Below are 24,111 nucleotides of genomic sequence, written 5' to 3' on the forward strand. Positions count from 1 at the left end.
CCATGATAGCTGTTGTTTCTACAAGTGCAGCTGTGCAAACAGATGTGTCTCCGTCATGCTAACGCCAGCATGGGACACACTTTTTTTTAAATCTCTCTCATTTTGGAAACTTGAAGCCACTAAATGTTTCCATTCTAATGAGATTTTCAAAAGCAGAGAAAAAAAAATCTGGAATAATCAGGGCTTGTGTCATGCTGGGGGGAAAACAGCAGGGGGCCCAGATCTTACTTTGTGTCTCTGTGTTTAGCTCTCAAAAGAAACACTAGAGCCATTTGTAGGAAGGTGCTAATGGAATAAGAAAATATAAGATGTTTACACCTTTTGGTTTGGGTTTGAGAGGACCAATTTTTATCTCTGAATGAGAAAAGTCTCCAGGGCATGGTAAGAAAAGTAATATGCCAATTACACATTGGCATTTTTCCCACTGTCTTCAGCCTGAAGGCAGTTGAAAGGCTGGCTTGGCCACTATGTAGGTGGGAAAGTGAATGCCTACTTGGGACAATTTCAGAGCTGTTGAGAAGACTTGCTCCCTTTTCTCCTAAAACCTCTGTTGTTCAGCTGGAGGTCCCACAAGAAGTAACTTAATCCTTGGGCGCAAGGCTTTATTCCCTTTTAAAATGCAAATCCTAGGTGCCATTTTATACCTATTAAACTAGCAAGTCAATTAGCAAACTGTATTAAATAGTCAATGCTGGTGAAATTGGGTGACAATGGGTGCTCCTGTGTTCCTGGGGACAGTGTAAATTGTGTGACCCTTCAGAAAAGTATCAAGAATCCATTCAGAATATCTGAATGTATCAAGAAGCCATTCAGATATTCAAAGCCCAGATATTCTAGAGATTTATTATGAGGAATTGGTTCTAAAGAAGGAAAAACTTCATGCACAAAAATATTTACCATCGTGTTACTTATAACAATACAGAATTGGTAGCAACCTAAATCTGAATATCCAGCAATAAGAGAATGGTTATATATATTTCAGTGCACTGATATCATAGAATGCAGCTCTTCCATTAAACATGATTGTTTTGAATATTTTATAGCTAAGTGGAAGAATATTTATGCTTTAATAAGATAAAAATGTAGACTATGCTGCTGACACAAAGCAAATATTAAAAATTGTGTATGCCTGTGTCCTTGGGCTGCAAAAGGGCAGGAGAAAATGAAAATAGTTGATTTATTAGGCTTAGAATTAAATATGAGGATTCTTTTATTTTGGTTTCCATTGTTTGCTTTAGAATGTCTTCTGTGAATTGAGTCTTTTAAACCAAGAAGACTGGAGATGCACAGATGAAGGTATCTGATGGTAGGCATGCACAGTGACCAAGAACCAGTGAGGAGATGGGATGCTTTCGACCTGCAGTGAGAAATGCAGAAGAAAAGGCTATTGGGGCAGCAGTAGAGGCTGGAAGACGATGGGAACAGAGGTGACTTGGAGGGGAAGGAAAGGGATGCCCTAGAAGCACATGCTTAGACTCTAGGCTCTGGATTTCAAGCCCCAGCCAATTCCTTGCAAAAGATCCTTATGCCCAGATGGAAGAGACATGAGGTGGGACTGGAGAGAAAATGCTAGCCTCTACCGTGAACCTTTTAAGACACACCCCTCTCCTTCTGGAAAGTGGGAGGGGTGAAGGGGAACCATGCAGCCTATTTGCCATTCCTCCCATCACCTTGTCACCTCCCACCCTCATGGATCCAACCTGGATCTCTTCCAGCCTGGCCCTTTTGGGTGTTTATGGAAGCTTCACTACATAGACATAATTGATTGAATCATTGGCCATTGGCGATGGAACTCAAGCTCCAGCCCCTCTGCCCTCCCCAGAGGTCTGGGAATTGGGACTGGATGTTCCAACCCTCTAATCACTTGGTTACCTCTCCTGGTAATAGCCCCCATCCTGAGGTGCTTCCCAAAAGTCACCTCACTAACATAACGAAAGACACCTTGATTGGGCTCCTCGCTAAGGAAATTCCAAAGGTTTTATGAACTCAGTACCAGAAGCTGGGACAAGACCACATATATATTTCTCATTATAAATCACAGTCTCACAGCACAGTAGGTGCTCTGCAACCGATTGTTAAATCAAGCGTCCTCTTAGGGTTCAGCATCATTCCAGTGGCAGAGTGGGTGTCTATGGAAGGATAGATTGAGACCTCAAAAGTACTACCTGGAGTCTGAAACAAAGAATATTTTGTTCACAAAGCTGACTGGACTTATAGTTGAGGCTTATGAATTTTTAATTACGCCTTTGTTTTTTCACGCCCACTCCTGCAACAAAGCCAAGGGAGCACCTACTGTTTCTCTTCTGATTTTTCAAGGTTCACTTTCTTGATTTCTTGATGGCAAGCACCACCCAACCCCATCCAGCTCTCCAATACAATGCGTCCTGTGACAAGGTCTTGAAGAAATTATGAAAAATTCCATAAAAATGGTCCTGGTGAGAGTGGGCCATGTGGGAATGTAGCTTTGTATTTCACCCAACCTTCCAGGATCAGCTGTCCTACATGGGCATGAAAGAATACTGTAACTTTTTTTCTGGGGGGTGTATGTGCACATGGGAAGTTCTGTACGACGATACACTCCTATCAACATGGTTGAAAGTTGACAGAGGATGAAATAACGCCATTGGCAGCAACATGGATGGACCTAGAGATTATCATACTAAGTGAAGTAAGCCAGACAGAGAAAAACAAATATCATATAGTTTATATGTAGAATCTTTAAAAATGGTACAAATGAACTTATTTATAAAACAGAAATGGACCCACAGACATAGAAAGCAAACTTATGGCGACCGAAAGGGAAGAAGGGGGAGAGATAAATAAAGAGTTTGGGATTAACAGATACACACTACTATATATAAAATAGATAAGCAACAAGGACCTACTGTAGAGCATAGGAAACTATACTCAATATTTTGTAAAAACCTATAAGGGAAAAGAATCTGAAAAAGAATATATATATATATAGATAGATAGATAGAGATAGATATATAATGAATCACTGTGCTGTACACCTGAAACTAACACAACATTGTAAATCAACTATACTTCAATTGAAAAAAAAGAAAGAAAGAAAGAAAGAAATTTGACAAAGGCAATGGATGGGAGTCTGTGCTCCGGACACTGGGAATGGCTTGAAGGGGGTTGAAAGTTACCAACTTTCACTGGTGTTCACCCTCCATTTGCACTGGAATAGCAGCCTCTGTCCCATGTTTACACTGGTGTTTTATTAGCCTCATTTTAGAAATAAGGAGACTGAGGTTTCCAGAGGCAAGACAACGAGACCAAGTGCACATGGCTAGAAACATGATCCAGAAATCGAAACCAGATTCTGCCTTCCTGCTAAGACCTTTCTTTTTCTGATAAGCCAAATTGTCCAAACGATGCTTGACTCTGTGTGTGTGGAGGTGGGGAGAGATAGTGGGTTAGGAGGAACAGGATGAGAGGAGATGGGGGCAAAACGAAAGCCTTTCTGTAGAATTGAAATGAGGAGTTGGGAAGACAGGGAGGGTGGGGAGTGATGGAAATGAGGCTGGGGGAAGATTCCTCTGGACTTTCCAGGATGGATTGGAGGCACAGGAGTGGAGGGCTGTAGGAGCCAGGTCAGGAGACCACTGGAGTGATCCAAGAGAAAACTGAGATAGCCTTTCTAAGGCATCAGTCCTAGAGATGGAGAGAAGTCGACCAGATGTCTGATATTATTTCAGAGGAAGAATGGGCATAATTTGCTGAAGGATTAGTATTCCTGTAGGGGTGGGGCACAGTTGCAGCATAGGAATAGGGGGGGTCCCTGCATCCTGGTGGGGGAGCCGGGGTGGGCACCTGGCAAAACCTTATCTCACTGAGTACTCGTCACAACTCTGTGAGCAGCCCTTCCTTTCCTAATCTTCCAGTAAATGAGCTGAGGCTCGGAAAGATGGGGTATCTTGCTGGAAGTCATACAGCTTGCAAGAAGGAGGATCCAGATTCAAACCTGGGTGCCCGTTATGGTCGTATCCAGGAAGGAAGGGCATAAAGCCTGTGGCACTTGGGAACACATATAGGATTGCTGATGCTCTCCACTCTGCTAGTTTAGGTGAGCCCCAGGAAGCGTCACTGAATGAAAATGTGGGAGCTTTAGCTCCTGTGAAATAAAAGATGTGAAATGTTAGGAGATGCAAACAAACTCGGGCTATAACAGGTCCAATGAAAACAGGTCTTAGGCCAGATAAACCCTGGACCCACACTAATGCCTGTGCCCTGCTGGTGCTGGGGACACGGGATCTACTTCCAGGCCCTCAGACATCCCCGGAGTCCTATCATGACCCTTGTCCTGTCCAAGGGTTTGTCCTAAAGGACTTGGCTGTAAGGCAACTTTACCTACCTCTGCTTTGTCAATTCTAAATGCATGTTTTTCCCATTTTAACATCTCTAAAATGAGGATGTGGAATACAATCAATGGCTGTCATAATTTAACTGGCAGTTTCCCTTTCTTAGTAGTTTATACAATTATAATGGGTCTTACAATTAATTGTGTCTGAGAGATAATGAAACATAGTGTTTCTTGGTAGAGTTACCCAAAGATGATATATGTGTGATGAATTCCAAATGTCTTATAATAATAACAGTTGCTTCCAGTTATTGAGAAATTACAATTTTCCCAGGCACTGTATTTTATGGAATATTAAAAATAACAGTCATAATAATAATAATAATAATTGCCAACATTTATCAAGCACTAGCCTAAGCACTTTATTATCCCCATTTTACAGATGGAGAAACTGAGGCACATTTAGTCCTCACAACAACTCTGTGAGGTGTAATACAGGCATACCTCGTTTTACTGTGCTTCAATTTATTATACTTCACAGATGCTACTGTTTTTACAAATTGAAGGTTTGTGGCAATCTTGCTTTGAACAAGTCTATGAGTGCCATTTTTTTCAACAGCATTTTCTCACTTCCTGTCTCTGTGTCACATTTTGGTAATTCTGGCAATATTTCAAACTTTTTCATTATTATATTTGTTATAGTATCTGTGATCCTTGACCTTTGATGTTACTACTGTGACTCACAGAAGACTCAAATGATTGTTAGAATTTTTTAGCAATAAAGTACTTTTTAATTAAGGTACGAACATTGGTTTTTAGACATAATGCTATTGCACACTTAATAGTCTACAGTATAGTGTAAACATAACTTTCATGTGCTGTGGCAAACCAAAAAATTCACGTGACCTGCTTTATTGTGGTGGTCTGGAACCAAACCTGCAATATCTCCAAGGTATTGCTACATCTGCAGTTATCCCCAAAATGAATGAGAGGCATTGAAGGATCAGAGGGGTTGAGTTACTTGCCCAAAGTCACACAGCAGTAAATAGTGTAGTCAAAATTCAAATTCATTCCATGTCTGATTCCCAAATTTAGGCTCCCAATTATAAATATTTTGTAAATGGGCATGTACGTTGGCAAATTGGGAGGAAAGTACCAATTGCTGAGTGCTGAGTACTACCAGCCTGTGAGCATCTTATATCTGTTATCCCACTGAATCCTGTTGGCAGGTAGGCACTTCATCCCACTCTATAGATCAGGAACCAGAAGCCCAGTGGTGAGGCTGGCCTTGAAACCCTGATGTGTTTGGCTGTAGGGCCCAGGCTGTTCCCTGACAAGAGGTGCCCATGACACTTGGTCAGGTCGTGGAGAAGTTTCCTCGCAGCCTAAAGTAACACAGTCGGTGCCATCCACAAATATGCTCCTGGGGCAGCGCCAGTGCCTTCAGACAGAGCTGCTGATTTGTTTAAAAACCATTAGTGAGCAGACAGGACGCTCAAGAAGAAATGCATGGTAACATACCATGAAACTCAAATAGATGTTTCCAGAGACAAATTCACCATGAAACTAATGAAGCTTAAGCTGCAAGCCTGGTACTATTTTTTATCATAACTTGTATTCTTTTCCCTAAATTTGTATTTCTTTTCTTCCACAAACCTGGATGTGACCCTATTTTATTCCTCTAATCTTGTTAAATATTCGGTCATCTATCTCAACCACGGTGAGATTAAATCCTTTACTTTCAAGTTTTAAATATTTTTTTCTGCACTGAAATTAGACATATCAGACATCTTGAGGTGGTACCGATTGAATTCAGTTGCCCTGGGCTCTTAGTTTAAATCAAAAGTTGGGAAACTTTTTCTTAAAAAGCCGAATAGCAAATATTTTAGGCTTGTGGGCCGGATGGTCTCTGCTGCAGCTACTCAGCTCTGCTGTTGTATCACAGAAGCAGCCACGGACAATATATAAACAAAGGAGAGTGGCTGTGGTGTAAGAAAATTTATTTACAAAAGTACCAGCTGGCTGGATTTGACCCCAGGGCCGCAGTTTGCTAACCCCTGGTTTAAATGGTCAAAACCTGCATCTGCGTTACACATCTGTAAATCGATAGATGGATATGGACAGGATATAGATAGATCAAGATGTAGATACAGATTTGTCTGTGGTTCTTTGTGAATATGATTTTCTTGCCTCATTTCAAGAACAGGGAAGTTTTTTTAGGACAAAATGATTTTTTCTATATCCCATTAAAGTCATCTTTTTACTCTCCTCTGTGAGCATAAGATGAGAAGAAAGGAGGTGAGAAACTGGCATCTGATGAATGCCTGGTAATTACCAGGATTCTAGGCAGTTTACATATCTGGTTCTCTTTTCATCCACATGACCATGCCATGAGGTAGGTTTAGAGGGTCCCTAATTCCACAGTTAGTAGGAATCAGTGAATATCTACTTAAAGGGAATCTGCTGAAAATGGGGACCAAACTTCATACTAAACAGTGAAGGAAATTTCTCATTAGTACGTAATCACAAAAATATAATTAAAATACAAAAATGTGTTTATTGTATCTCATAGTTCACAAAATTGGGGTTATAATTGCAACTATGCTTTAATTTTTACAATGAACAAAGACTCAATTGAGTGTTAATTTGAGGTTATATTTTCTTTGCCAAAACTAGATGATAATACAATATAACTTCACATTTTATTTTCTCAACATTCTGGGGGAAGGATTGTGTGGTATTTTTCCCACTTTGTAGTATCAATTGACTTGTCTTTCGTTGTTCCGGTAGGATTGTCACTTGTTAATGGCTTTGGTGTATTTAGAACAGCTCTCCAGCATCATATCCATCAACTTCATGAAATCCTGCATCCTTTGTAAGCTTTGCCTTTTCACTTTGCAGATGGTTCACATTGTACTATTGGACGCTGTACCTGATAGGGAGGCAGAGACTGAAGTTCAAGGCCGTGATGCCCAGGGTATAGGCTGCTGTTAAATCATCAAGGATGTTTGCATGGAGACCTCATTAGAGAAGTGGTTTTTAGTTATGAGGATTTTTGCTGCCCTGTGCAATCTCTGAGCTACGAAGACTGGGATAAAGAAGAGGATAAGGAAGATCCCTTGATTTGTCACTCCTATATTGTAGATGAGAGGTTCTACAATACAGGTTAGAAGGTTCAGAAAAATAAACCTGCCCCAGGTCATCTGGTTTCTAGGTGGTGAGCCGAGATTCAGATCCTGGTTAACTAGTACTGGTTATCTATTACTGCATAACAAGCTACCACAAAACTTAGCAGCTTAACATAACACATGTTTATCATCTCAGTTGCTGTGGGTCAGGAATCCAGGCACGGCTTACCTGGGTCTCCTGCTCAGGGTTTCTCACAAAGCCTGTGATTAAGGTGTCAGCCAGGGCTGGGTTCTCATCTGAAGACTTCACTGGGGAAGGACTCTCTTTCAGGCTCCCTTTTGTAGTTATTGGAAGAATTTTGTTCCTTGAAGGCTCTTGGGCTGAGGGTCTTGGTACCTTGCTAGCTATTGGCTGAAGGCCACATTGAGTTCCATCCCACATGGGCCTCTCCAAGATGGAGGTATGAACAACTTGCTTCATCAAAGCCAGCAAAAGAGGGAGTTTCTGGTGGTCCAGTGGTTAGGATTCAGCACTGACACTGCCGTGGCCTGAGAACAGAGATCCCGCAAGCTTCACAGCGCACCCTGCCCCCCCACAAAAAAAAGCCAGCAAGAGAGAGTCTACTAGCAAGGTGGCAGTCACAGTCTTTTATAACCTAACTCCAGAAATGACATGCCACCTTTACTGTATTCTGTTGGTTAGAAACTAGCCGTAGGTCCCAGCCAACTTTCTGCAGAGGGAATTAACCACATGTGTGAATAGCAGGAGGCAAGATTCACTGGAGTCATCTTAAGATCTGACTGTTACACTAGATTCCAAAATCTTTACTCTTCTCCTTTTTGGTACTGGTTACCAGGGGAGCATGGTGGATTCTTGCACCACGAAGAAGAAGCTTAAAATATAACCTCACATCACTTTGTAGCACCGCTACCTTGGAATGCTTTTGGATGTTGACTAAAAATGCTTTGTCAATAACAAGGCTTTGCAGATACACCAGTCCCTAATACAGTGCCTGACACATGGGAAGCACACTGCAGATGATGAAATGAATGCCACTGAATGGGGAGAGGGGATTGGGGACCAGATTGACTTTAACATCTCAGGATGTATCAGAGATATGGCTTGTTCTGGAGAGGAAGAAAGGAAACATCCAGTAATGGACTGTTTCTCTCCACGGGCTTGGTTCAGATTCCCACTGTGTCTGCCACTCAGCGTGGCCCAGGAGTCCTGCTGGAGCCGGAAGTACAGAGCTCATGACTCCTGTCTCTAGCCTATAGGGGGAAAAGAATGTGACCTGCCAGCCCTAGGATAGCATCACCTTTATCAGGAAGTGTAAAATGAAAACCAGGGTACTGGAGAGGGCGTGTTGGTGGCACTGTTACTGGGACTGTTGTCTATTTCAGCTGATGATATTGTGAGTGTGGAGGGGGTCAGAGGCATGGAAGAGAACCGCTCGGTCTGGGGAAGGCCGATAACCCTGTCCCCAGGCAGAAGACTCCAACCCTCCCACCTCCCAAAAATAAATGTGGCCTCCTTTAGGGGGGCTGGATGGATCTGAGAATACTGACAGCCAGGATCCCTGCAGAAATAGACAAGTGATGACTCAGACTTGGTATAGACGGTGCAGGGCATGGTGGCACTCAGACATCTTCTTGCCAGGGCTTCTTCCAAGTTCTAGTTGATTTCCCTATTCTAAAGAACAATCTCAGGTCTGAAGAGATGGCAAAAAGTTCCATTAGCCACATGGCACTCAGCCATAGGCCCGACCCATCCAAGCTCAAATTCACTCCTGCAGTAGCTAACACGAATTGGCCTCTGTGCTGTGCCAGGCACGGTGTCACATAGCCTACGAGCATGGCCTTGTGTGCTTCTCATGCACAACAGCCCTGAATTAGGAACTGTGGTCATTCCCACTTACAGATGAGGAAACAGTCTCCTAGGTGGTAAGGGACAGAGTTGAGATCTGAACTCCTGAACTCAAGTCTGTGCTTCTCTGAAAGCTCCTCCAGGCCCTCCTGCCAGGGTTGTGGGCTGGAGGCCTGAACCCACAACAACTTCCCTTAAAGGCCTTTTGGATCTTGTAACCCACTCGTTTCACAGATGTATACACTGAGGCCTGGGAAGAGGAAAAAGCTTCTCCAAGTGCCTACAATGAGTACACAACAGAGCTAGACGTAGAACTCAGGTGTGTGTAGCTTCTTCAGAATCGCTTGGGCTGGGCACTGAGATTCTAAGAGGCCTTGGGGCTGACTCAGAGGGAATAAGAAAGCCCCTGACACACAGTGGGTGCTTTACCTCTGGGGCATTTCCATGGGGGGATCGGTAGGATCCTGATGTGGTCTGAAGGCTTGTAGCTTCTGCTGGAGAGCAAGGATCAGGGTGGTAGCTGAAGATCAGGACGTGGGCTAGCTGTGACCTCAGCACAGCTGCACGTTAGGGGGGTCAGTTCTGCTGCGCCTGGCTAGGGAGCGTGATTCTACACATGCCCGTTTAATGGCACACGGATGGGGATTTAATGGCACACGGATGGTACACGGATGGGGATTTAATGGCACACGGATGGCACACGGATGGGGGGAGAGTCCAGTGGTCAACCGCCACCTTCCTCCCTCGGTCTAGGACCTTTGGTGAGCTGCAGGTACTCGAAAGATGCCTACCAGGACCCGGGAACCAGCCGGGGTCTCAGGAGACTACCTGGAAATGGAATTGAGCTTTTCTCCCCCAAACTGGAGTCCAGAGGAGAGGAGAAGCTGAACTGTGAACCTCAGCCCTCCCACTCTCTGGCTGGCTCTAACCTGGCCCCATTCCCTGCAGAGTCTCACCCAAGTCCCTGTGACCGCTCTCAGCACAGGGTCCGGTCCCAGCAGCGCTGCCCACTTCCTTCCTTTGGTGACCCCGCTGCCTGAGCCTGGAAGCTGTGTTCCTCATCTGTAAAATGGGGGCACAGATATAACGGTGACAATGTCCCTGGCTGGCATTGCTGCTGTCTGGGGTAAAAGAGAAAATAATGTGCTAAGAAAACGACCAAGTAAGTGCTGGAGTTTTCACCCTCTTGGGCTTACTTTGAATGAAGCCTGGGAGAGGATATTTGGCTGTGAAGCCTTGTCCTGATTTCCAGCAGGTCCGGCTTTGTTCCTGTCAGGGGACGCCCAGCTCGGGTGAGAAGAGGCGGGTAGGAGATGGTGTCTGGCTTAAGGGTATGTCAAGACCCTTGCCCTTAACTGGCCTCATTGGCAAAGACAGCCAGGACCCTGCAGACAGAAGGACAGCTGTTGACTCTCCCCAAGACTTCAGCAAGTCCCAGGAGGGGGGTCGGGGGGAGAAGTGCTAGGTGAGGAGCAGAGGGGAGAGGAAAAGAAATTAGGGAAGGGAGGGCAGTGAGAGAAGTGTGGGGTGAAGGAAACAGTCAGGGCTACAGAGAAGGAAACCACAGTGACAGAGGAAGTAAAAGAATAATTGGTGAGGCATGGGGAGAGAGAGAGAGAGAGACAAAACAAGATGAGAAGGGAAGACCCTGGCTAGCCACACCTATCTGGCTTCCATCTGTGAGACTGATAATCTGGTCCTCCTGTCTGAAATCAAGTTCATATCTTAAGAATAAACTGAACTATGCAAGAGACCAAAGGGTGTTTCCCCTTCTCAGGTGAAAGAGGGCTTCCCTGATGCTTTTCGCTTTATAAATTAATAATTGTTTTCAAATCCCAGCAAGTAAATTCCCCAGGTTGCCGGTGCTTTTAATTCCTGGAGATGCCAGGAAGTGCCACGTTCCGCCAGGTGTTTGCTGCCCTCTCCTGGCTAAAGCCCGGTTCTGCATGCCCCCTCCAGATGGGAACCACATTGAAACTGCGTTTTGGTGACAGGTTAAGGATGAGTTATCCCCTCACCTGGCTCTAAAATCACAATTGGAGATGAAAGGGACTTAGGTCTCTAGCCCCAACCTCTCCCCTAAGCTTTAGACTTGAATTTCGACCAGCCTGCTGAATATTTCCACTTGGACCTCAAACGGCAGGTGCGCAGCGTAGCTTACCTTTGCTGTCGTCCTGGCCCCAGGGCACATACTCTTGAAGTCTGTGAACACCACATGGTCCACCCTGTCACCCACCAACCCCACGACCCTCCAGATGCTCCTCCTGCTCTGCCTCCACATCCCAGCAGTCACAAGTCCCGCTGAAACTTCGGAAGGATTCTGTCTCGTGGAACCCCTGTCATCTCTGCAGGTCAGTCCTTGACAACAGCTTCCTGACTGCTGTCCTGTCAGAGAGCAGTCTTTCTAGACATAGGTGATACGGATGTGGATATTGATGATGATATAGATATAGGGAGAGATGACATGGATGTGGGTATCGATGATATAGATACAGATACAGATGACATGGATGTGGATCTTGATGATGATATAGATACAGATAAAGATGACATGGATGTGGATCTTGATGATGATATAGATACAGATATAGATGACATGGATGTGGATCTTGATGATGATATAGATACAGATAAAGATGACATGGATGTGGATATCGATGATATAGATACAGATATAGATGACATGGATGTGGATATCGATGATATAGATACAGATATAGATGACATGGATGTGGATCTTGATGATGATATAGATACAGATAAAGATGATATGGATGTGCATATCGATGATATAGATACAGATATAGATGACATGGATGTGGATATCGATGATATAGATACAGATATAGATGACATGGATATGGATCTTGATGGTGATATAGATACAGATAAAGATGACATGGATGTGGATATAGAAATAGATAAAGATGATACAGATATGGATATGGCTATACCTACAGATGTAGTAGATATAGATCTTCTGCAGAATAAAGTCCAAACTCTCACTTGGCCAACAAAACTGTTCATACCCTACTCTGGCTTGTTCCTCCAGGCCCATCCTATATCCCTTGCCTTCTATTCCAACCACAGGGCAACTGCTCATCTCTGAAATTGTTTTTATCCATTCTCTAAACACATATGGGTTCTTCTTAAGTGCCAGGCTTTGGGATAGTCACTGGGATACAGAGAGGAACAAGATAGTTCACCCTCAAGGAGTGGAGCCTCGTAGACCAAACATACAAGTGCAGCCCAGACATCATCTGAAGAATGGGGGGGTGAGGTGGGGCTCTATAAAAACTGGATGCACTTGGTACAGATTCCCATCCACACTCTTAGCTTTCTGTTGCTGCATAACAAATTGCCACTAACTTAGTGGCTTATAGCAACACATGTGAATCGTCTCACAGTTTCCATGGGTTAGGAGCCTAGGCATGTCTTAACTGAGCCCTCCTCTTGGGGTCTCACAAAGCAGCAGTCAAGGGGTGGGCTGGGCTGTACTCCTTTCTGGAGCTTGGGAGTCCTCCAAACTCACCTGACTGTTGGTCCTTGTGGTTGTAGGACTGAAGTCCCACTTTCATGCTGGTTGTCAGGTTTCATGCAGGGCTGCTTTCAGGTCCTAGAAGCCACCACAGTTTCTGGCCTTGTGACCCTCACAGACCCTTCCCAACATGGCAGCTCACTTCAAGGCCAGCAGGAGATTCTTGCTCCATTCAGCTAAGATGGAGTCTTATCTAAAGTAACATAATCACAGACGAATCTATCCCATTGCCTTTGCCACATAATGAAACCTAATCAAGGGAATGACATCCCATCACCTCTGCCATAATCTCTTGTTAGAACCAAGTCGAAGGTTCAGCCTGCACTCAAGTATGAGGATTATACAAGGGCATGGCTCGTTTGGGGTCACTTTATGGCATGGTCACCATGCACACACCTCGTAGACTCTTCCCAAGATTCACATACATTTCAAGTACAAGAGTGTGGGTCGAGTCCCAGAATCTGGCTAAGGACTCTTGTTCCTCCTGAATTAGTTTAGCTGTGGAACATCAAGCTTTCCCTTCTCCCCACACATATCCCTACCCAGGCCACAGGCTGTAGCTCCATGTTCAATGCCTGGTAAAGACAAAACCACTCCATAAGGCCATGGTTGATGATTGGCTTTGCAGGGCCACGAACTTGTAATTTTAGCCAGTCTTGTTCCTAACAGCCCTTCAGCATGTGGCCATATCCTCTCCTCTTTGTCATTCCCAGCCCTCAAGACCAACCCCCATCTCCAATTTCTGGCTACTTTTTCTTACTGAGAGGTTTAGCAGTCTTGTGCCTTTAGGGTTGCAACTTCCACCTCAACTGGATCAGTAAAATGTTTCACTAGGCAAAGGCAGTTCCTGCCCTAGGATGAATTCTCAAATTGGGTGTTAAGATAGTGTGCTTTATTTATGACACAGTGCACGCAAACGATTACAAAATGATAATGGGTTAGGATCAGTACTGGAATAGAAATGCCTTGGGGTGCTCTGTGATCCTAAGGGAGGGATCACGTGAGGAAACCGACAGGCAGCAGCTGGGAGGCTCTGGAGGCAAAGCCATGACCTGCACTGTCCAGGTGTCAGCAGGACGACAAAGGGGCATGTGTGGCGAGTGGGCAGGGAAGAGGAGCATCGAGACAGACACCGATAGGATAAGAGAATCTGAGGAAATGCTGTGATTCAGTATGGCCAGCCTGGGAGTGGGAGAGCAAGAAGAGACGAGGCTGTGAGGAGGGCAAAGCCAGATCATAAAAGGCTCACACCCCTGCTAAAGGAGAAGATTGAATGGGGTTTTGTGTCCATGAACTTCTGAACTCTCTGCACATGCACGTGTTGTTCACAATGCCTAAGGGTCCATACTCCAGGTCAACACATAAAATGGGCAATGTCCTGGATAAAATGGAACATATGGTCAACCCTAGCTAAGCCTCAGATATCTTTCCAACCCTTTGGCCATAGCCTCTGGGATGCTTCCAGTATTGTACTCCCAAAGCATGTGGTGGACACTCAGATCATAACCTCAACCACACTCTCGTGTGATTATTTGTCCTCTGTTTCCCCCACTGGACTAGGAGAAATGACGGCTAGGTTTTATTCATGTTTGTATCCTTAAAGTCATCTCTCTGCCTAGGACAGAAGAGGCATTGATATTAAATCACAATAAAATAATAGCTTACACTTAATGAAGGCTAATAAGTATCTGTCAGGCATTCTTCTAAGCCCATGACATAGATTATATCATTGAAAAATTGAGAACCCTAGCACTTTTATTGGACTCATTTTACATATGAGAAAATCAGGATGCAGAGAGGTTGTGTAACTTGCCTACGATGACACAGCATGAGAGGAGGAAGAGGATTCTAATCCAGTTCTTATCTCCAGAGGCTTTGAATGAATAAAGTCAAGTCTTGAGAGAACAAGAGTGTGGACTTGCAGAATCGTCTGAGAGCATGTTTCCCAGAGCCTGTCCGGCCAGTGATGCGTGTTTGTCTGGGCGAGCACCAGGCATCATTTGCTTGATCTTAATCAATGGACCAAATGACTCTCCATCCATTATCTCCTGTGGTCCTCGCAATAACTGTGATCTCTAGGCAGGTTCGTTATCCTCGTTCTATGGATGTGATCATTGGGGTTCCCAGAATCAGTGAGCTTCTCAAGATCACATACCGGAACCTCTTTCTAGTTCATATCTTTGGACTCCAAACTGTATGGTCTTTTTACCGACCACACAGTTATCCTGATGGTAATGATTCCTTCTGATGAATTTCTTCATTGCTAAAATGGGAATGATCATATCTACCTTGGGAGGCGGTTGTGAGGATAAATGAGCTGATGGATGTAGTAACTGCTCACTAAAGAGTGGTGGTGGGTGTTGACGTTGTTACAGTTGTCACTGTCATCGTCATCATCGTCATCACCACCTGAGAAGATTTGGGATGAAGAGTAGGCAGATTCCAGACATGGATCAGGAGTCATGAATTTAAAGTAAAATGGCCAAACACAGGAGGGAGTTGAAAATCTTGTTTGGGTTCATAGGCAGGGTTGGAAACATGGATTCAGGTCTGCAGATCAGCAGTGCTGTTGATCAGAAAATGTGATCAGGAAGGATCACCAAGGGCCGGAGGAGCCAGGACTCTGGTCCAATCCAGGGCCAGGAGCAGACATTTCCAAACCTCCTTACATCATGGTCCTTACCATCCCACCATGAGATCGCTTCCTGTTTGTCTGAACTCTGAGCTCAGGAGGACGGATCCAGCTTATTCATCATTGAATTTCAGCTCTGTGTCCCCCAGTGCCTGCCATATAAATATTGGATGGATGGATGGATGGATGAATGAATGAATGAATGAATGTACAAGTGGGTACCCACTTACACAAACCAAAAAAGCATGGATTGGAACCTAGCAGGGCACAGAGCCAGATTACATAGAGCAGGAGAGCTTGGAGTATGTGAGCAAGCCTCCTGCATGGACCCTCTCTTGTAATTCCCCTCTTAGACACCCAGGGAACCTGGTGCTGACCATTGAACCAAAGACTCTCCACCAAGAGCGAGGGAGAACCCTTTTTCTTTGCTGAAACAGTGAAGCGTGCACACACACACACTGTCCCTCCACCACCACCATCACCCCCTTCACACACAGGGAGTTTATAAATATAATAATCTTAAAGGATTGTTTGCAGTTAGCTTCTGCCTGAGGCAGGAGCGTGAACCAGATGAGCTCTCAGTGACTTTTCAATGAGCAGCATTGTGCATCACGGTGGCTTCTCTTCTTTCTAGCATGAAGCACACTTGGTAATTTCAAAAACGATTCTGAAGGCCCCCAATTGAAAGAGGTTGTTTCCTTTAGTAACTATTGACTGTAAAAAAAAAAATAATATGAAGATATGGTGACAGACGCCATCACCGAATTTATCAATCGTTGGATGAATTTGTCTTTATTCTAAGAATGTTTTCATATATTTGAAAAACATAGACCTATATGTGCAGGACACATTATTAACATATTCATATTCCCGTTGATTTAGCAAAGCTTGCGGTAACTTTGGTTTTTCAAGGCATCTGCAGCCCTCCAGGGCTGGGACCCGATGATCTAATTCAAATTCTCACTGTTGCCACTAACTAGCTGGTAAAGTAAAAGTTATGCACATTGCTTCACCTCTCTCAGCCCTGTTTTCTTTAACTGGAGCAATAATTCCTACCTGCCTTTCAGGTGTGTTATGAGGTTACGTGGGATAACGGATAAAGCACACACCTATGTCTAACGGATGCTGTAGCTTCATCCCGTCTGACACCTTCCCAGTCTTGCCTCGGCGCAGTCCAAGACTAGACGCTTCCTTAGTTTCCTTCTTCCTTCCCCTCTAGGTTCCTGATTGTCCTTGGGTGCTTGATTCTGGCCGTCCTGACCACCTTCAGGGAGTACGAGACTGTTTCGGGAGACTGGCTTCTGCTGCTGGTGAGATGGCGCGTGCACCGTGGTGCTGTGCTGCGGGGGTAGATCCTCTGGTGGGACCTCCAACGATGAAGACAAGGAGGCCCTTGGGTGCAATTCTGCCCAATTGGTTTTGGTTTCCTGGAGTCTCTGGCCAAGTCCAGGCCCAGGAGAAAGCATTGGTGGATCAGTTATGAGGTCTGCTGGGGGCACAGTTGGCACAGGGAATGGCTGGTATGTGTTATTCCAGATTAGAGGTAAGGGGACATAAACAAAGTCAAAGCAAACACCAATACCCACTGGTTAAATGATCAAATACAGCTTCCCAACTCTGACAGTAACACAAAGGCATGTTTCGTCCCAACCCTTCCTCTGCTTTTCTGCCCTAAACCCTGAGGATCTCTTCCTTCAAGGCCAAGCAACAAATCCCATTTCTGCATGAGCACTCCAGGTCCTCCCTTCTGGGCCTCTGCCTGTTTTTACTCTCCAGTCTGTATCCCGCGGTGCGGCAGAGAGAGCGTGCAGTTAGAATTCTCGGGCAAGTTACCTAACACCCTGACTCAGTCTCCTCCCATCCTCACCTAAAATATGTAGCAATGTATGGTGAGGAGCACATGCTGATAGGCTGGGTGCAGCCTCCACACCCGGCCAGGAGGAGGCTCCCAGGAGGGGCTGGATCCTTCTGCAGCCCCGGGCAGCACAGGCCAGCGGCCCCTTGAATGACCACACCTTCCTGGGTTAGGATCAGTCCACCTCTCTAGGGGGAGGCCCCGCCCTCTGCAGAGGGAAGGGATGCCAGCCCCCAATCAGGGTTTACGAAATAGCAGAACCTTTGCCCCCCACTGAGCTAACCACGTGTCCGTGGTGCCGGAATCAGCAGGTTCCTTCCAAGGGCAGGTGTTGACAGTCTACAGGGCAGGTCTGAAGCTAAGACCTGAGCAGATGACTCCTGGGAAGACATCCAGTTCCAGGAACTAAGTTTCGAGGATTGCTGCAACTCCCCAAGGGCCCCAGGGAGGTCAGTGGAGGCAAAGGTGTCTCCATCTGATCCACAAAGGAGGCTCAGGAGGGAAGATGCAAACCCGCTGTCCCGGGAGATGCCATAGCATGGTCCTGACGGGAAGATGCAAACCCACTGTCCCGGAGACGCCATAGCATGGTCCTGACGGGAAGATACAAACCCGATGTCCCGGAGACGCCATAGCATGGTCCTGACGGGAAGATGCAAACCCGCTGTCCCGGAGACAGGCGCGGGCTCAGAGCCTGATCGCCTGCCTGGGGTGCCTTCTTTGCCACTTTTGGCCTTGAGACATTTGTTCAGCCACTCCTTGCCTGGCCTCGGTTTTTCAAAATACAAGATGAGGGTCATATTATAAACTACTTCCGGTGGTGCCTGGCCCAGGAGCTGTGCTCAGTGACCATTGGCCACGATTAGCAATACCAGGGACCAGACACCGGCTGGGCAATATCACTGATTCCTCTCCTTTCAACCCAACTGAACTTCTTGGGGGCTTTTCAGTACATTAAAGGGATTTTTTTTAATGATCCATTAGAAGAAAAACAGAGAAAAAAAGGGTTAATGTTAGAGACAGTTAGCACATCAGAGTGAAGACAGGAACTGCCCCAAACTGAATGGAGGTGATCAGCCTGTCCTGCCCCCTCTACCACCAAACCAGCAACAACAGGAATCCAGCTCTTCAGAACTTCCGGACAGAAATCGCTAGCTCTGGACAGCTGGGTCCCGGTTAATGTGTCTCTCCACGTGTTCTTCAACGCAGGAAACATTTGCTATTTTCATCTTCGGAGCCGAGTTTGCTTTGAGGATCTGGGCTGCTGGGTGTTGCTGCAGATACAAAGGCTGGCGGGGACGACTGAAGTTTGCCAGGAAGCCCTTGTGCATGTTGGGTAAGCCCTGACCCCGAGCCCGGGGTGCCTCATCCCCTTCTTTTGGTGCATTATTTCTCTGAGGCAATTTTAAGCAGATGCTGTTCTTGTGGGAGACCATGCAGCGCCTTGGGGGCCTGTCCCCGCCTCCGACCCTCCCTTCAATCCTCCAGCAGGTGGAATTCCTGCCCCCGTGGCTTCTCTTTATAATGAGTCCACAGGGCAGGAATTCTTAAGGCGGGTGGGGGACACTCTTGGCATTTGGGTCGTGAAGGAGCCAGCTCATGGCAGGATGTGGAGCAGCTCCAGTCCCTGGGCCAAAATTGCCCCTGCAATTCCAGACTGGCCACGGTGGGGATGGGAGACGGGACACCATTGCTGGTTGAGAATGACCTCTGTAGGACCGCAGAGGTAATTCTTCCATCCTAACACCCAGTCTGGAAGAATCTAGCACCTGTGACCCCCCTCGCCACCATAATGCTGTGTCCTGACCCACCTTGCTTTGGGGAGGTGTCACGGAGACCCCTCCATCCAGGTGTAGGCATTTTGATAGCAAAGAAGGTGGAAGCTCACACACACACCTATTGGTGCACCCCACCATGTCCCATCTGAAGATCCTACTAAAATCATACAGTGACAGGACGAAATCTGCCTGCAGTGATGGTTAGGAGTCTTGGAGCTTCGACTTCCTAGGGATGGTTAAAGTCAGACGATCACAGAATGTCAGGGCTGGAAGGGACCTTCAAAAGCGTTTGGTTGAAGATGCCCTCCTGTCTGATGCTCCAGCCCCCTTTGCAGCAAACTTTAAGTGGTCTCCCAGACTCTACTTGCATACCTCCAGTCACGGGGCGCTCACCACCTCTCGAGGGTATTCATTCCATCTTAACTCCTCTGACTCTCTTCAGATATTCGAGTTCAGCCATCCTATTCCTCCTCTCCACTCCAGCAGTCTCCTTTCATCGGGAGGAATGTGCTTAGCGGCTTCAACTCCATCTTATAACCCATCTTCTTAGCATCATAGACCCTCTCCTCTGAGCTGCTGCTTATTCCTCACTCCCCTTTTAAAAAGTGACCTGCCGGGACTGGAAACAGCCCTGTGGGTACGAATGACCCAGCCAGGGAGGAAGAGCTGGACCCCTCCTTTGTCCTAGGTGCTGAGTCCTCTCCGTGCCTCCTGGGGCCGTGTTGCCACGTTTGCAGGTTGCCTCACACAAAGGACAGGTACCACCCTCACTGTTGGCTGAAGCCTCTCTTCCTTCTTCCCATTTGCTGCTGAGGTTGGAAATCAGAGGGTTTTGTTTATTGCACAGAATTTTGAATGCAAGTAGGATGGGTGTGTGTACGCACGCGTGCACACGTGCAATTTTGGAGAACTTTGTAGTTACTGATTTTTTTTCACATTTTTTTTCTCTCTTCCTTTGTCCTCTTTCCATGTCTATCTACCGTGTCTTAGTCCTTTCCAGCTGCTATAACAGTGTACCACAGACAGGGTAGCTTATAAACAACAGAAATTTATCTCTCACAGTTCTGGAGGCTGGACCTCTGAGATGGGGGTGCCAGCATGGCTGGGTTCTGGTGAGGGTCCACTTCCTAGTTCCTAGACAGCTGTCTTCTTGCTGTGTCCTCACATGATGGAAGGGGCAAGGGAGCACGCTGGGGTCTCTTTCATAAGGACACTAATGCCATGCATGGGGGGTCCACCCTCATGACCTAATCACCTCCCAAAGACCCCACCTCCCAATGCCATTACACAGGGGGTTAGGACTCAACATATGAATTTGAAAGGACCCAAACATTCAGTCCATGGCAACCCCCAACTTTCCTTCCCCTTCCTCTTTCCTTGTCTTTCTTTCAAGTCTTAAGCTGACTTCTTTTTCTTCTTTGGGGTGACCTATCCAGTGTGTGTGTGTGTGTGTGTGTGTGTGTGTGTGTGTGTGTGTGTGTGTGTTGGCAGGGGTTGGGGGAGATGACTTTGTGATCGACGGTGCCCAAATTCAGAGGTTCCTGCCAAGTTAGAGGATGTCGTAGCGTATGGAACCCGGGCCCCTCGGAACAGGGGCGTTCCCCGTGGAACTGTCTCCGCTATTCCAGGATTGTACTGGAGCCCCAGATCACGTCCCCCTGCCGGCCTTCCTGGAGAGACAAGGCTGGACCTCAGCATCCACCATCCTTGCTGGCTTCTTTCCTGATGTTGCTGCATTTTATGTTCTACTCCTCTCAACTACTCCTGTAACGTGGCCCTTGTGGGAAATGTTGCTTTTCTCTGTGTGTCTGACAAGAGGATGGTTATCACGTCCACACATATCATGGCCTCCTTACTCGAAGCAGCCTCAGACCCTGCCATTTTGGGTGTGGATGGGTCCCTCTGGGCCCGAATTTGCTGTCCTGAGTGTCATAAACTTAAGTCACATTTACCCTGCACCTAGGTTTTGTTTTCTCTTTTACAAACGTGATCAATGGGTATCTTTGCACAGATAGACTGAGAAGCCTGGCCAAGGATATAGACATATTGGTATCCAGGTGTCTGAGCCCTACTTTTTCCCAAACGGTAGGCACACCTGGGAGATACTTTGACATGGTGGAAGGGGTGCCAGCTTTTTTGGCAGACGTACCTGGTGTAGATCAAGGAGCCTAATCCAAGCTGGGTGGCAGCACAAACAAAGGTGTAGAGGTGTGAGAGAACACTGTGGGCTCAGCAAACCACACATGCTTCTAGAAGGTTCCCAAGGGCCGGATCACAGAGAATTTTCAGAAGTTTGGACTTTGCCCAGTGGATAAACATTCCTACAATGTGTTCCTTGGAATCCTGATGCTCTTGCCAAAAAAACAAAAAAACAAAACAAAAAAGCAAAAACAGTTCATACAGGTCAAAATCTTTTGAGAAAGGCTGGACTTCACTGGTAAAATTGAGAGCCACAGGGCATATTAGCATATTAAAGGCTCTGAGAAGTCCTGCAGTAGCAAAACCTGTTTAATTGAATTTTTTTCAGACTTACTTGATCATGGGATCCTTTTTACTTGCTTAGCCCACTGCAGTACAGTGGGGAGATAACAGATCCGGGAGCTGGGGGCAGGGCATTGAAGGGAATAAGAAAGAGACCAGGGCCCTCTTTCTTCCGTCCTCAGCCATTTAACTTCAGGAGCCAGCTTGGCCCTTTCAGAAGCGCCCCATCCCCTCGGCCTCTGCTTCCAGTCACAGCTCTGGTAGACGTTTCTAGGTCACCTCCTGACAGCAGCACCCCACTGCTGGGGTGGGCCCCATCTTTTCCCACAGTCTACCCCAGGGCCTTCTCTGAAGCTGAGGGAGGTCACAGGCAGTGCAGGTCGCGAGTGTGGGGACGTTATGACCCCCTCGGCCGGCAGGGAACAGGATCTGGTGGACAGATGGCCCAGCTCCCATCTTTCAGAGGGACAATGGTGGGAGGTGTTCTGCCTGCAGCTCAGAGGCTCCAGCAGCGGCCTTGACAGCACCCCTTGCACTGGCCTTTTCCCCGCCCCCCTCTCCCCTCACTTCTGCTTCCTGAGATCATTTCTCATTAAATCCCCCACAGCCGCGTCCCTGTCTCAGGGGCTGTTTGCAGGGGAGACCCACAGTAAAGCAGCGTCTGAGCTTCAGGCTTCACCTCCACCACCTGGGCAACCCAGATCCCTTCTCGGCCGGAGAGGGACCCCCGAGTGCCACCCCTGGAGGGCCTTGGAGCATCACTTCCCTGGGATTTAGAGTCAGCGCTGGAATCCAGCAGGCCTCCTGCATCCAATCCCCAGTCGGCCACATCCGGCCGCGTGGCCCTAGGAGGGCATTCACACTCAGAGCTCCTGTTTCCTCCCCTGTCACAGGAGAACGCGAATCCTGCGCGGTCCACGTCACGATTTAACACAGCAGCGTTTAGCGCGTGTTCGTCTGCCGCCGACACTGCCTGTGACGGCTCCCGTGCCTTGGCCTGACCTCCATTCCCCTCTCCCCTGCCACCCTCTGTCCTCTCTCCAGACATCTTCGTGCTGATTGCTTCTGTGCCGGTGGTTGCCGTGGGAAACCAGGGCAATGTCCTGGCCACGTCCCTGCGGAGCCTGCGCTTCCTGCAGATACTGCGGATGCTTCGCATGGATCGGAGGGGCGGCACCTGGAAGCTCCTGGGCTCGGCCATCTGCGCCCACAGCAAAGTGAGTGTCGCTGCGAAGGGGCCAGACCGCGCTGGCTTCCTGCCCGCCTAGGCCCGTCCGTGGCTTCTCCTCCCTGACAGCGTCCCCAGAGGGTGGTTGTCCTGCCACCGCTGATGATGATGATGACGATGATGGGGAGGGGGAGGAGGAGCAGGAAGGAGAGGCACACACAGGTGAGCTGCAGCCAGCAGACGCAGGTAGACCTGGGCTCAGGTCTCAGCCCCACCAAATGCGAACAACTCTGGCCAAGTCACTCAACCCTCTTTATTTATTTATTTATTTATTTATTTATGGCTGTGTTGGGTCTTCGTTTCTGTGCGAGGGCTTTCTCCAGTTGCGGCAAGTGGGGGCCACTCTTCATCGCGGTGCGCGGGCCTCTCACTATCGCGGCCTCTCTTGTTGCGGAGCACAGGCTCCAGACGCGCAGGCTCAGTAGTTGTGGCTCACGGGCCTAGTTGCTCTGCGGCATGTGGGATCTTCCCAGACCAGGGCTCGAACCCGTGTGCCCTGCATTGGCAGGCAGATTCTCAACCACTGCGCCACCAGGGAAGCCCACTCAACCCTCTTTGACCTCAGTTTTTCCTCATTCCTAAAGCAGGGTTGATAATGCCTGTACCTCTGGATTGTTGAGAGGATGAAATGAGCTAATGCAAACCAGCATGGGGTGGGAGGGAAGGGTTCTGGAGTCAGGCAGACTGGTTTGAATCCAGACTCTACTGATGTGACTTTGGAGATTTCCTGTAATCCCTCTGGGTCTCCTCTCCTGCCATTTATAAAATGGACATGATAATGCGTTCACCTCAGGGTGAAAAGCACTTAGAATACACCCAGTTCACTGATGTGGTTCAGTGGCTATTGTTATTATGTAGCCAGAAGCACAGTACCTAGAACTTAGTGTTTGGTACAGATGAGCTCGCCCCAAGGGTCAGGCACTGTTCTTACCCCATTTCAGTGCTAAAGAAGCAGATCTGGAAAGAGGACGTGAACTGCCCACCATCACAGACCCAGGCAGGCTGGCTTCAGAGCCTGTGTTCAGTGATTTGCTGCTGGTCGTGGTGGCTCTTGCCTCTCCAAGGGAGATGAGAAGCTGGGATGAGTGGGACTTGGCCGGATCTCTCCCAGAGTCCCACGTGCTGGAGCAGGTGTGGAAACCCAGGCAGGCAGAGTCCAGCGTGTCTGGAGCTGTCTCTGCCGTCCTCCCTGTGTTTCTTTCCTATTGTTAGCCCAGACCTTCGGTAGCACTTTGTGTTAACATCCCTGCCTCAGCTGGACCCTGGAGAAATGAAGGAAGAACCTCTGAGTGGCA

At 47.3% G+C, this 24,111-nt stretch overlaps 1 protein-coding gene across 1 annotated transcript in view; it reads left to right on the forward strand.

Annotated features, from left to right (window-relative positions):
• KCNQ3 (potassium voltage-gated channel subfamily Q member 3) overlaps window positions 1–24,111 on the forward strand; it is a 304,476-nt gene that overhangs the window by 221,365 nt on the left and 59,000 nt on the right. Inside the window, 3 exon segments of the mRNA XM_082363767.1 lie at window positions 16,694–16,784; window positions 18,539–18,665; window positions 22,633–22,805. Of these exon segments, the coding sequence (XP_082219893.1) occupies window positions 16,694–16,784; window positions 18,539–18,665; window positions 22,633–22,805 (391 nt within the window).

The sequence above is a fragment of the Balaenoptera borealis genome, assembly GCF_965194805.1.
Source record: "Balaenoptera borealis genome assembly, chromosome: 17".
NCBI lineage: Eukaryota > Metazoa > Chordata > Mammalia > Artiodactyla > Balaenopteridae > Balaenoptera > Balaenoptera borealis.